The 14,039-nt window shown below is 42.8% G+C and overlaps 1 protein-coding gene across 1 annotated transcript in view; it reads right to left on the bottom strand.

The window, feature by feature from the left end:
* Window positions 1-11,604: 11,604 nt before the first annotated feature.
* Window positions 11,605-14,039, bottom strand: part of LOC113893401 (antigen WC1.1-like) — a gene marked incomplete at its 5' end in the record, with an annotated part of 30,344 nt that continues 27,909 nt past the window's right edge. Inside the window, one exon of the mRNA XM_027543404.1 lies at window positions 11,605-11,880. Within this exon, the coding sequence (XP_027399205.1) occupies window positions 11,735-11,880 (146 nt within the window). The remainder of the gene's footprint in view (window positions 11,881-14,039) is intronic.

Genomic DNA, 14,039 nt, shown 5'->3' with positions numbered 1-14,039 from the left:
AAACAAGATGAAAATTATACTTTAGAAAGACTAAAGTTTTCTAAACTTCACATGTACCCCCTTTATATGCTGCGAGTATGGTTTGATAAGATTTAGAATACATTTGTATTATAAAACCATAACTAAAGAAGACGCAAAATATAATTTAAGGGAACAGTTCCAGAGAGATGGAGAAATAGTCTGCTACATGATAGCTGCAGGCAGGGGGCAAAGAAGGGGTGAGTGAAGCAGAGAAGAGAAAGGGGTTCTTGCTGCCTGAAACCACCAGTGAACCCACCTCCTCTGTTCTGCATTTAAGAGGAAAGGTGGCGGAAAGAATGGAATCCTAGGTGGGTTGAGGGGACAGATCCAAGCAGAAGGGATGGTGTCCAGTGTAGCCATTGCTGCCTTGTTCTGTTTCCACTCATCAGAGAAGCTCCCAGATGCTCCCCCAGAAGGTACCCCAGGGATGAATAGAGAGACTGAGAAGGGCCATAAGTGATGCAAGATAGAGCTCCCCCATCGAAATCCAAGGTCACTAATGTGCTGCCCCCTTTCCTCATGCCCCCTCAGGCTCAAGATTCCCATGATGCAGCCCTGTGGTCCACACAAGCCCATCCTGAGGTCCCCTCACCATGACTCCGTTTTTTCAGCACAGATGTAGAAGGAAGCATCTGTGACACAAAGACCCCAGAGTCCCCACCGGAGCTCAGAGACAGCTTCAAGAGCCACCCACGGCCCACCTTAAGGTCTCAGTAGGGCCAACACTGAGGGCAGCTGCAGATTAGTCCACAGCCCTGCCACATCCCCCACCAGAGGGACCACTCATCCCATTCAGCAGACACAATTTTTCTGTCCCACCATGCCTGTCCTTCATACTTGAGATGGGAGAAAAGACAGTTGAACACATGCTTTTCTTCCTCTAAATATGCAAATATTTACCCATTATTTATTTAAGTATCACTTCCTTGTCATCTGGTCCTCTCATTCTCAAGCCCCATGACTGTACCTGACCCCATCTCCTTCTATATCTGGAGCTTTACCACATTAATGATAAAAACTTATTAGAAATATGAAAACCAAAATTTACACTCAGTTGCTGAAGTAAGACCAGGATCTGCTCAGTCACTTGGAATTGATGCTCTACTCCCTCTGGGCCCAGAGTCATCATTCCTCACCCAGTTGTGGAGTCCACACCATCACCAGAAACCACGAGCCAGACACCAAAAACACAGGACGTGCTTCCTGAAGTCCAGTCATCCCTCCCACAGGGTGACACAGGAATGTGTTTACTGCACCAGGTACATATACACATGGTCTCAACTTTGGATGGGGATCTCACAGGTAAGATGCTGTTAGCAGCTCCAGACCCTTTATAGAAAGGGATGGGCTATAGGGAGCGGCAAACTCAGGGCTGGCAGCCTGTCCCCACGCACCCTCTACCCCAGAGCTGGGGGTGCAGAGTCAACATGAACCAACTCCCCTTGGATGAAGCTACATCTTTCTGACACATAAAGAAATCTCAGTATCCAATCTCATCAAAGATTTGAAGGAAGAAAGTTTTAGGGAGGACACTAACCCAGCTGTGTCCACAATGAGCATGAGAGAGTGCAGTACAGGGTCAGGAAAACAGGCTCAGGAGCCAGACTGCCTGGTCTTGACCCACAGTTTAACCACACGCCAAGTGTGGGCCTTGAACAGGGTTCTTACACTGTCTGATTAGTAAAAAGAGGGTATGATCCCACCAAGATGACTGATTTTGGTGAGGATTAAGTGAGTTGGCATTAGCATGTGATATTACAACACCAGTTAACAGTATTACATGTGCTGATGCTGATGTGCTCAATCGTGGCCAGCACCTTGCGAACCCATGCCAGGTTCCTCTGTCCATGGAACTTTCCAGGCAACAGCAGTAGTACATAGTAGTAGTATTATGTACTACTGTTACCTTGCTTTCCTGATGGCTCAGATGATAAAGAATCTGCCTGCAATGCAGGAGATTTGAGTTCGACCCCTGGGTCAGGAAGATTCTCTGGAGAAGAAAATGACAACCCACTTCGGTATTCTTTCCTAGGAAATCCCATGGACAGAGGAGCCTGGAGGGGCTACAGTCCATGGAGTCACAATGAGTTGGTCACAGCTGAGTGGCTAACACGCACACATACTTACACACGTGGTAGTAGTAATAGAGAAGCAGTGTTAGGGCATCTCCCACCATCTCATCCCAGGAATCCCAGGACTCTAGAGCAGGAATTCAATTCTGTGACCTGGAGCCTTGACTGAGGCTGTCAGAACTCTCCCAGAAACCACATGCTGTGATGGTCGTTGGTGCCAATCAGAGTTGTGAGTCTTCCACACATCACTCCTTCTCTCTGTGCCCCATGTAACTGCTCAAGAACCTCAACCTTACCACTGGTGAGCTTTTGTGAATTAAGTTGTTTACTTAATCATTTTACTTTATAAACTTGGATATACTTGGTAAAACATTTTGTGTCTAATTCACCTCCATATCCCCAGTGCTTGGCTAACTAAAAATCGTAATGATGTCTCTTGTATACCTGAATGAATGAATGTCAGCCTGGTATTTTACACAAATCATTTCAATCAAAAAGAAATCTTTTGAGAAATAATTTAACTTGTTGTGAGGATGTAACAGCACAATGCAAGCTGCATCATTTGTTTTAATGATATTTCAATACTGTTAAATGGTATGAGCTATATATGGTTCACTTCAACACCTTTCTGCAATGAATGCAGTAAATTTCAATAACTAGAAACAACCTAGCCCCAGTACAAAAGCAGTGCTGAGACAGCCAGTTCTAAACATGTATAAACGCTGCAAATTTCTTTGTATATCTGAAGATAAAGAAGACAAACCACAGAACACTGACAGGTGAAGACCATGAAGCCTCCTGTTCTGGTCTTAATCAGATATGGCCAAGTGGTCAGGATGTTCATGTATCTATCATTTGGCATATTTTCAATTCAAACCACACGCAACTTTAACAGGAAGAAATTTAGTTATAAAAAAATTTAAACATCTTCCACGTTGAATTAGAAGTACAGAAGTAAAGAGCAGAGTCTTGTTCTTTGACTTAGGCTAACTATTTGTCCTTATGGATTCTAAAGCAATACAACATGTAGCATTATTATCCCCAAATCACCATGAGAAAATGGTGGTCAGAGATTCAGTAATCTTTTTGCTAGGAAAGTTAATAATTAAACCTGCTTGCTTGAGGAAAATTTTCTCAGGACCAATCAGACAGACTAAAATACAAAATATTTTTAAATTAAAAAAGAGGTGTACAACTCTAAAGGAAAATGATTAACTGAGTTGTTACAGCAAAGCGTTGGAGACCCCCTTCACCATCTGCGTTCCTTGCATTGATGGGACCAAGGTTAGTAAAGACTCCTTTACCAAAGACCACTTCATCACAAGAGCATGAAGGAAAGAGCAAGGTCATGAGCTGGCTGAGGTCCCACCCATCATCTTTGTTCAGCCCATTACAGTCTATAACCAGAAACATCGAACAGAGTGTGGCCCTCATTCACTCCTCCATAGTGCAACACCAGATACCCAGAGACAAGAGCAGATCAAAGCTCAGAAATCAAAGACAAGCAGATTCTAAGTGGAGAGCATGCAGACAAAGGGTCCTTCCCTACTGCTGTTGCAAAGGAAGAAGCCCTCCCACCCCAGGAACCACCTGTGGGAGGAGAGACGAGAAGATGCCTCCTGAAAGAGAGGAAAACCAGTCTCAGCAGGGAGCTTGAACTAGAAATGACAAGACAGTTATTACCATGAACCCGAGCTAAGTTGAGGGATAAATTTTAAATGGGAGAGTCTGTGTTAACTTTATGGAACTTTCAATCCACACAAACATCCCTTGCTAGTGCACAAGATGAAATCCGTGATAAAAATAGAGAATATTACATTTATGTATATTTCAATTCTAGGCTAGGCTAAGGCTAAATCACTTCAGTCGTGTCCGACTCTGTGCGACCCCATAGACGACAGCCCACCAGGCTCCCCCATCCCTGGGATTCTCCAGGCATGAACACTGGAGTGGGTTGCCATTTCCTTCTCCAATGCATCAAAGTAAAAACTGAAAGTGAAGTCGTTCAGTCGTGTCTGACTCTTAGCGACCCCATGGACTGCAGCCCACCAGGCTCCTCCGTCCATGGGTTTTCCAGGCAAGAGTACTGGAGTGGGGTGCCATTGCCTAGGGACACATTTTTAAGCCCATTACAGAAAGAAAATTCATAAGTCTTCTCTTGTTTTTAAGAGCACAGAGTTGTCACGTCTATGAACTCTTTCTAATTCCTCCAGCTCAAAATTACTGCTGTGTTTATTTAATCTGTAAAACCTTGCTCACTGTCTCTAAAGTGGGGGCTTCTTGAGAGGAAGTATTGTGTCTTACTCTTCAATATCTCTTTAAAGTCAAGTAAAGACACATAGAGACAGCTTAACAAATAGTGGATAAAGAAAGAAATGAATGCATAAACAAATGCTGAAATCACCCTGCAGTTAGTGATACTAGTGGGGAGGGTGGTGGGGGCAGGGGAGACATGAATCTGACTACTCCCACTCAGCACAGACAGAAGTGGAGTAAGGAGCCAGAGACACACCAGACGAAGGAACCAGATACAGAAGGCCTTCTTCAAATCCCATTCTGGGGATGGTCTAATGACATTTAATTTCTGCACAAAATTGTACCTCAGAAACTTCACCAAGGCAAGGAAAAAAAAAAAAAAACTGACAGCATTGCTACCAAGGACGTGGCATCAATAGTAATATTCATCAAATAGCTCTTTCTCTGTCTCCCAGTGACTCATTCTGGCCAATGAAACGTGGGTGTTGTGACCTGTGTCACTTCTGAGTAGAGGCATGAAAACCCCATGCGACTCTCTGGTTTCTCTCTTTCCTGCCCCAGAAGCTGCATGTTCCACTTGGTACACGTGTAAGCTAGTGGAGCCTCACTGACCACAGTACTTTTGCAGGTTGGTAATGAATGTGTGTATGCATGTGTGTGTTCCTTCTGAGATTTGGGAGTCAGTTGTTCCAGCATCAGAACAGAGCCTATTCTGAAGACGTGAAAGGAAGACAAAATCTGCCACATGAAGCAGGTACTTTTCTGGATCTCCTCTTCCTTCTGTGTCTTCATCCCAAGCTGCTCCCTCAGGTCTCAACTTGATTCCTCTTTGGGGCTTGGTTGATTCCTAGTCACCATCACTGATTGACCAACAACTGGATCCAAACTTCTGCTTAAGAGCATCCACACCTGGTGCAGCTCCTCCTCCCTTTACATCAGTCTGTGCTGACAGTTGTGCTTCCATTTCCCCATTTTTGTCTCTGAGCATCTTGACCTTCATCCTTAAACAGCTCTCCTTTGCTCTGAGTTAGTCAGTTCATCATCTTTGATCTTATTTTTACATTCCACCAATCCTGTACTAATGAAAAGCAGCATGTACTTTCCAAACCTCTTCTGTTTCTTCTTGATTTCCAGAACAAATCTGATTCCTGGATTTAGTTCTCCATGTAGTTCATTAAATTCTTCACCTTTGGGTAAGAAATAATTTTGCTGAATTTTTTTCCCCTCAACTGAAGCAAATGGCACATTCAAAACCTATCTCCTTGTGACCATGCAACCAAAGGTATGTGTGAGGGGTCCAGCTGCTAACCGCTCAAAAGCCAGTATACAGGCCAGGTTGGTGGAAAGAAAAGTTTGTTTTATTTCAGATGCCAGCAACTGGCGGGGACGGTGGTGGACATCTGTACAAGGGCCGACTCCACCCACCCCATGACAAGAAGAGGGTGAGAGCTTATATAGCAGAGCTGGGGTTGGGGGAGGTTCTATGCAGAAACAGCACAGTCATCTCTAACAGTCATCTTCAAATTGGTCATCAGTGGTCTGATTAGCATCATCTTGGTTGTCTTCAGTTCATTTCAGTCACTCAGTCGAGTCCAACTCTTTGTGACCCCATGGGCTGCCGCACACCAGGCTTTCCTGTCCATCACCAACTCCCAGAGCTCGCTCATACTCATGTCCATCAAGTTGGTGATGCCATCCAAAACATCCACTGGTTGTTTTAGGTACAGTTAATCTTTAGTACCTGTGTGTACTTGTTCCCATGTCTTTGTGGTCAGTTCTCAGAATTGTGGATGCTCAAGTCCAGGGTACAGTGTGGTCATCATGTAGTTCACTGCTCCACCTGGTGTTTTGTGTCTATAAGACAGCTCACAGCACATGGCTCAGAATATCATCTATAACCCTTGAGAAACAACTAAACGTCCTTGACTGTGCTTAATGAGTACATTATTATTAGTTAGTCTCCTCTGACTGTTTTCCTTTGTTTCCACATTTCTCGCTTCTCCAATTAAACATATTCTTTGACTAAAGTTTTCCACAGGCAAAAGGCACGCAGAAGACACAGTGAAGGGGCAAGGATCATAGAGTCCTCTCTGCTTCAACCACAGCCCTAGGGCCCCCCTTGGGACTTGGAAGGGGCTGGTGCAAGGAGAGGCTCTGAAGAACAGGCTTCATTAACTTCATGATTAACCCACCTCTGCTCAGAGCTGATGTAATTACCAACTGCAGAGCTATTGAGTTCTTGTGGGTGGTGATTCTTAAACCACTGCAACCTAAGGTTAGTGCCTCTGGGGTGGCACTCAGAGTTCAAAGCCTGAGTGATTGCTCAGACTCAAAGTCTATGAACTGAGGCTCTATTGCACATGGAGCTTTGGTGCAGCTGAGTCCTGCCCGCAGACCAGCCTCAGAACACTGGAAAATACAGCAATGTGTTCCTCCTTTAACATCAAAGACTCTGTGAACAGATCTCTTTTCCTTGTCATCGAATGTTTCCCAATCTGGGCATGCTAACCAAGGCTCCTGCAGTCTGCAGGCATTGTCTGAGGCCTTGCCAGGGCCCAGGATTGGAGTGAGGACTGTGCCTGTGTATAAGCTCTATATTTCCCCTCTTTATAACTTCACAGATGCTCAGCTAATATTTATTGAATGGCTGAATGGCACTGTACTAAATATTGAAGATAAATTATCTTAAATACAAAAAATCTTTCTGAAAACATCATTTAGCTAATACTTTTGTTTTAAAGACAAATGTTTCCGGCAATTAGCAAGGCAGAATTTGATTTTCAAAAACAAGCAGCTATCACCTACAAATATGTCACAACGAACACTGCAAATCTCTCTCTCTAAGGATACACAAGACAAACCACAAAGTACCTACATGTGGCTTCTTAATAAGTCTTAATCAAACCCAACTGAGGAGACAGGATATTCACATGATTTATCATTGGCAGTTTTTTTCATTAAAACCACACAGCAATATCACAGGAAGAAGATTTGCAATTAAAAAAGTACAGCTGCACCATTGATATGACGTAAGGAAGCAGATGAGGTGCCCAAAGACTTCTTTGGCTTAAAATAACACACAGCTTAATTAGTCTTTCACTTTTCGAAGGAGAGTCCTCTTCAGCTGATCTTGAAAGATGATGTGGAGACCAGGACAACTCAATTGTTCTGCACAACAGTTAGAACTGTGAACTGATAATTTTGGATACTGTTGCTCTTTGAGTCCCTTCTTGTTACTTTTTGTGAATCTACGGTAGATTTTTACATTTCTGTTGCCACATGGCTCACATAAAACATCTTAGAGGGACAACAGTAAATACTGTACTGATAACAAATTAATTCCAATGATATGCAAAAGCTCTACCTTTTTATCCCCTTCTACACATTTTGTTTTGGATGTCACAATTTACCGCTCTCTATATTGTATATCCACTAACAAAATATTTTTCTCTATAGCTATTTTAATACTTTCTTTAGACTAAAGCTAACTGATTAGCACACTACCATATTACAGTGTCAGAGGATGCTGAATTGGATGCAGTATTTACACTTACAAGTCTGTTGCATATTTTCACTTCTTTCATATAAAAATTAGCATCCTTCATTTAGTTTGAGGAACTCCCCTCAGCAATCTTGTAAGACAAGCCTAGTGTGGTGAATCCCCTCAACTGTTGTTTGCTTGGGAAAGTCTTCATATCATCTTCATTTATGAAAAACAACCTTCCTGAGAAAAATATTCTTGGGTGGTAAGCTTTTTTTTCCCATAAGTTTGAATATATCATCCTTTCTCTCCTAGACAGTCAGGTTTCTACTAAAAAGTCCACTGATATTTTTAAGGGAATTTCTTTTTTTGAGCACTTACTTTTCTCTTGGAGAAGGAAATGGCAACCCACTCCAGTGTTCTTGCCTGGAGGATCCCAGGGACGGGGGAGCTTGGTGGGCTGCCGTCTATGGGGTCGCACAGAGTCGGACACGACTGACGTGACTTAGCAGCAGCAGCAGCACTTTTCTCTTGCTGCTTGTAAAATTCTTTTTCTTGATTACAAGCAATGTGTCTTGGGGATGATCATTTTGAATGAATTCTGAAGAGTGACCTATTAGCTACATGTACTTGGATGTCTAAATCTCATCAGATTTGGGACTTATCTGGTATTATGTCTTTAAGTACAATCTGTGTCCCTTTCTCCCTCTCTTGTCCTTCTGGGACTCCAATAATGTCCAAGTTGTTTCTGTGAATGTTACCCCAGAGCTCACACAGGTTCTTTCACTCTTTTTCATTCCTCTTTTTCTTTGTCCCCTGGCTGGGTAATCTCAATGGTCCTGCCTTCTAAGTTACAGAGTCTTTTGCTGTTGTTGATGCTCTAGGTAGCATTTTTCATTTTGTTGCATTTCATTCATTGTAGTCTTAAGCAACTGATCTAACCAGTCCATCCTAAAGGAATTCAGTCCTGAATATTCATTGGATGGACTTATGCTGAAGTTGAAACTCCAATCTTTTGACAACCTGATGTGAAGAACTAACTCATTAGGAAAGACCCTAATGCTGCAAAAGATTGACAGCAGGAGGAGAAGGGAACGACAGGGGATGAAACGGTTGGATGATGGCATCACCAACTCAATGGACATGAATTTGGGCAAGCTCTAAGAGTCCGTGATGGACAGGGAAGCCTGGTGTGCTGCAGTCCATGGGGTCGCAAAGAGTCGGACACGACTGAACCACTGAACTGAACTGAATCTTAAGCAACTGAATCTCTGTTTGGTTCATTTTTCTGTTTTGTTTCTTCTGTTATTCTCTTTGCCTCACTGCAAAGCTTAAGGGATCTCAGTTCCCCTACTGGGACTGAATCCAGACAACAGCAGCAAATGCATTGAATCCTAACCACTAAACCATCAGCAAACTCCCTGTTTACTTCTTTTCTATGCTTTCTTTCTCTGTTTTAAAAAAAACTCTGAATTTATTCTGTGAAGTAACACCCTAGCTCAACAATTACTGAGCCCTAGCTCAACAATTACTGAGCCCTAGCTCAATAATTACTGAGCCTGAGCTCTAGGACCCGCAAATTACAAATAGGAAGCGATGCTGCAACCCCTGAAGCCTGGGTGCCTAGAACCTGTTCACAATAAGAGAAGGCCACACATGGAGAAATGTGCTGTCTGCAGAGAAGAGTAGTGCCTGCTTGCTGCATTTGGAGAAAGCCCATGTGCAGCAACAAAGACTCATGCAACCAAAAATTGAAAACAGTAATAATGATGATGAGAATTTTTTTTTAATCTTATTTTCTTCGTATATTGTCTTCCTGAATTTCATTGTTTATCTGTGTTTTCTTGAAGTTCACTGAGCTTCTTTGTGTGTGTGCCTTATTTCATCATATGTCATCTATTTCATCACTTCCCAAGTGAATAGACATGTAAGATGCCCTGGAAGAAGCCCTGGGCATCTTACCATCCCCAAGCACAGCCTAGAACTATGAAGACTGCAAGCGTGAGTGTAGGTTCGAGCCCTAGAAACCATCCAGAGTCATCAACCAAGTAACTGGGTGGGTCCAGCTCACAACCAGGCCAGCACTCTCAGGTTTTATATTAGTGCAGCAGCTTGTCCACATGTCCACAATGGAATTGACTGGGAGTGGGGATAGGGGTGGGGGCCAGGGGGGGTTGTGGGGGTAGTGCTGTGTAAACGCAATCTTTACTTTGTCACTTCTTCATGACAGCTCTCTCTGCACTGAGGAGTCACAGCATGATAACAATTACTTTTTCAGTTCAGTTCAGTCACTGAGTCCTGTCCCACTCTTTACGACCCCATTAATCACAGCATGCCAGGCCTCCATGTCCATCACCAACTCCCGGAGTTCACCCAAACTCATGTCCATCGAGTCAGTGATGTGATCCAGCCATCTCATCCTCTGTCGTCCCCTTCTCCTCCTGCCCCCAATCCCTCCCAGCATCAGGGTCTTTTCCAATGAGTCAACTCTTCGCATGAGGTGGCCAAAATATTGCAGTTTCAGCTTCATCATCAGTCCCTCCAATGACCACCCAGGACTGATCTCCTTTAGGATGGACTGGTTGGATCTCCCTGAAGTCCAAGGGACTCTCAAGAGTCTTCTCCAACACCACAGTTCAAAAGCATCAATTATTCAGCACTCTGCTTTCTTCACATTCCAACTCTCACATCCATACACGACCACTGTAAAAACCATAGCCTTGACTAGATGGACCCTTGTTGGCAAAGTAATATCTCTGCTTTTGAATATGCTCTCTAGGTTGGTCATAACTTTCCTTCCAAGGAGTAAGCATCTTTTAATTTCATGGCTCAATCACCATCTGCAGTGATTTTGGAGCCAAAAAAAAAATAAAGTCTGACACTGTTTAAGCAATCTTGAAACAATCTTGAAACATCTGAAAAATAGATGTTTTCAAAGAAGCCCCTTGATCTGAAATTCTTCCTCTAAGAGATCAGTCATGTCAGATGCCTCCATCCATATCTCTGAAACATAAATAGCCAAATGTTCCTGATCTTTCTGTCTACATTCATTCTTTTGGATCCCCTCTGCCTAAGTCTCCACTTTCTTGCCTTCTTGTCCCATCTGAATATAGGGTGTGGGTGAGCACCAATTTGCCTTCCATCAACTTGAAGATATATATGAACTGATATAATTCACTTAGAAGGAGAGATCCTTGGAGAGACAAGAAATAGCACCATCCTAAAGAAATAGTAGGAAGATATAGAGAAGAAAGAATGGATTTATAAAATTTGGATAATCAAATAGATATGGGAGATGAGCAAAGAGGTGTCTGTATCCACTAAAGAAATTAAAGAGAGATGAAAAAGGAAGAGGTAGTTATGTACAGTTAGATTATTAATTGCCCTGTGAATATTGAGGCAGGATAAGGAAAGCTGTATCCATTCTCTTCCACCAGCCAACCTTCCGCTTTGAAACTCATACCAGGCTGGTGTCCAAGAACAAGTTACAAACTGGTGATGTGACATCTCAGAGGTGTTTAGAACTGTTTTGTTTTGTTTTGTTTTTCCACGAGTTCATCTTGTTAGGAAGGAGTGTGAGAATGTAGACCAATTTTACATCCTTTTCTAAATAAGAGTGACCTGGAGCACTTGTGAGCATGCCCTCATTAGCCTCTAAGACAAGTGAGAAAGCAGGTCAGCCAATTAATATTGCATTTCCTTTGAGAAAGATGGCATTTGAGGACCAATCCTCTAAAAGTATTTGACATGGAGCTTGCTAAATTAACAGCACAGCAAAAAGTTAATTTATTCAGAATATTTCATTTTGGGCAATTTTCATATGACACAATTCCAGGTCAGCACTACTCTATTGAAATACAGGCAATTAGAATATCTGAGGCTTCATCTCCTAGTTAATACAGCATCATGAGAAAGTCACTGGGGATGTTCCCAGGGCACTGAGTTCAACATCATCGTACCCAGCATCCCCTTTTTTCCCCTGGAGCAGCCAGAAGCTCTCTTCTCCTTCCCCAGGATCAGCTGCCTCTCTGGAGAAGTTCAGACAAGAGCCTGAAATAGAAAAGAGAAGTTTGATTAGAACTGAGACACGAGGATGGGACAGAACCCTCTGGTGGAAGGGAGTCAAGCAAGTGCTTATGACAAAGCATCCCTGGGACCCAGGTGTGGGGAGGGAGGCTCAGGCTATTTCACATGAGTTCCAGTGAGGATGGATCCCAGCTGTCCTCTCAGATCCAGTGCATGTGGTCTCCTGGGCCTCAGTGCATGGGGAAATCCTGCATCACAGGAGATCCTGTGCTCAGGAGCTCTGGGAGACCTGCTTCCAGGCAACACAATACCAAGGAGATGCCCAGCAACAGTAAGAGTCATGAAAAGGAATTTAAATGTTCTCCTTTCACAGGTGATAGATGCAAATTCACAATAAGAGGGAGACTGGAGACAGGAAAAATCTGAATTCCTCACTCACAACCCAAGTCTGCTCTTAGTTGACTTGACTCCTGTCCCCAAATGTCCACAAATAGTATCACAGGTGCCCCCACAGATATCTCCTCCCCAGAAACTACACAGGCCCTCAGATGGAGAAATACTCTTTTCTAGAGAATGAGGGTCTTCTTGCAGCTACTGAAATATCAGTTTATTGTGACACACAGTCAAAGGCTTTGCCATAGTTAATAAAGCAGAAATATATGTTTCTCTGGAACTCTCTTGCTTTTTCGATGATCCAGCGAATTTTGGCAATTTGATCTCTGATTCCTTTGCCTTTTCTAAGTCCAGTTTGAACATCTAGAAGTTCACAGTTCATGACCTGCTGAAGCCTGGCTTGGAGAATTTTGAGCATTACTTTGCTAGCGTGTGATATGAGTGCAATTGTGTGGTGGTTTGAACACTCTTTGGCATTGCCTTTCTTTGGGATTGGAATGAAAACTGACCTTTTCCAGTCCTGTGGCTACTGCTAAGTTTTCCAAATTTGCTGGCATATTGAGTGCAGCACTTTCACAGCATCATCTTTTAGGATTTGAAAGAACTCAACTGGTATTCCATCACCTCCACTAGCTTTGTTCAGAGTGATGCTTCCTAAGGCCCACTTGACTTCACACTCCAGGATATCTGGCTCTAGGTGAGTGATCACACCATCATGATTATCTGGGTCATGAAGATTTTTTTGTATAGTTCTTCTGTGTGTTCCTGCCACCTCTTCTTAATATCTTCTGCTTCTGTTAGGTCCATAACATTTCTGTCCTTAATTGTACCCATCTTTGCATGAAATATTCCCTCGGTATCTTGGTATATTGTTTTGACCAGATCTCTAGTCTTTCCCATTCCATTGTTTTCCTCTGTTTCTTTACATTGATCAGTGAGGAAGGCTTTCTTATATCTCCTTGCTATTCTTTGGAACTCTGTATTCAAATGGATATATCTTTCCTTTTCTCCTTTGTTTTCACTTTTTGTCTTTTCTCAGCTATTTGTAAGGCCTCCTCAGACAGCCATTTTGCCTTTTTACATTTCTGTTTCTTGGGGATGGTCTTGATCCCTGCCTCCTGTATAATGTCATGAACCTCTGTCCATAATTCATCAGGCATTCTGCCTATCAGACGTAATCCCCTGAATCTATTTGTCACTTCTACTGTATAATCATAAGGAATTTGATTTAGGTCATACCTGAATGGTCTAGTGGGTTTCTCTACTTTCTTCAAGTCTGAATTTGGCAATAAGGAGTTCATGATCTGAGCCACAGTCAGCTCTCAATCTTGTATTTGCTGTCAGTATAGAGTGTCTCCATCTTTGGTTGCAAAAAATATAATTAATCTGATTGCGGTACTGACCATCTGATGACGTCCATGTGTAGAGTCCTTTCTTGTGTTGTTGGAAGAGGGTGTTTGTTATGACCAGTGCGTTCTCTTGGCAAAACTCTATTAGCCTTTGCCTTGCCTCATTTTGTATTCCGAGGCCAAATTTGGCTGTTACTCCAGGTATCTCTTGACTTCCTACTTTTGCATTCCAGTCCCTTATAATCAAAAGGACATCTTTTTTAGGTGATTGTTCTAAAAGGTCATGTAGGTTATCACAGAATGGCAACTTCAGCTTCTTTAGCATTACTGATTCAGCATAGACCTGGATTACTATGATATTGAATGGTTTGCCTTCATGTATGTGACAGTGTAAAGATATTATTAAAACACTTGTTCCACCTTTGAATTTGATTCAGTTCA

The sequence above is a fragment of the Bos indicus x Bos taurus genome, chromosome 5 (assembly GCF_003369695.1).
Source record: "Bos indicus x Bos taurus breed Angus x Brahman F1 hybrid chromosome 5, Bos_hybrid_MaternalHap_v2.0, whole genome shotgun sequence".
NCBI lineage: Eukaryota > Metazoa > Chordata > Mammalia > Artiodactyla > Bovidae > Bos > Bos indicus x Bos taurus.
The sequence above is the reverse complement of the archived record's forward strand: the minus strand, read 5'-3'. Positions and strand labels throughout refer to the sequence as shown.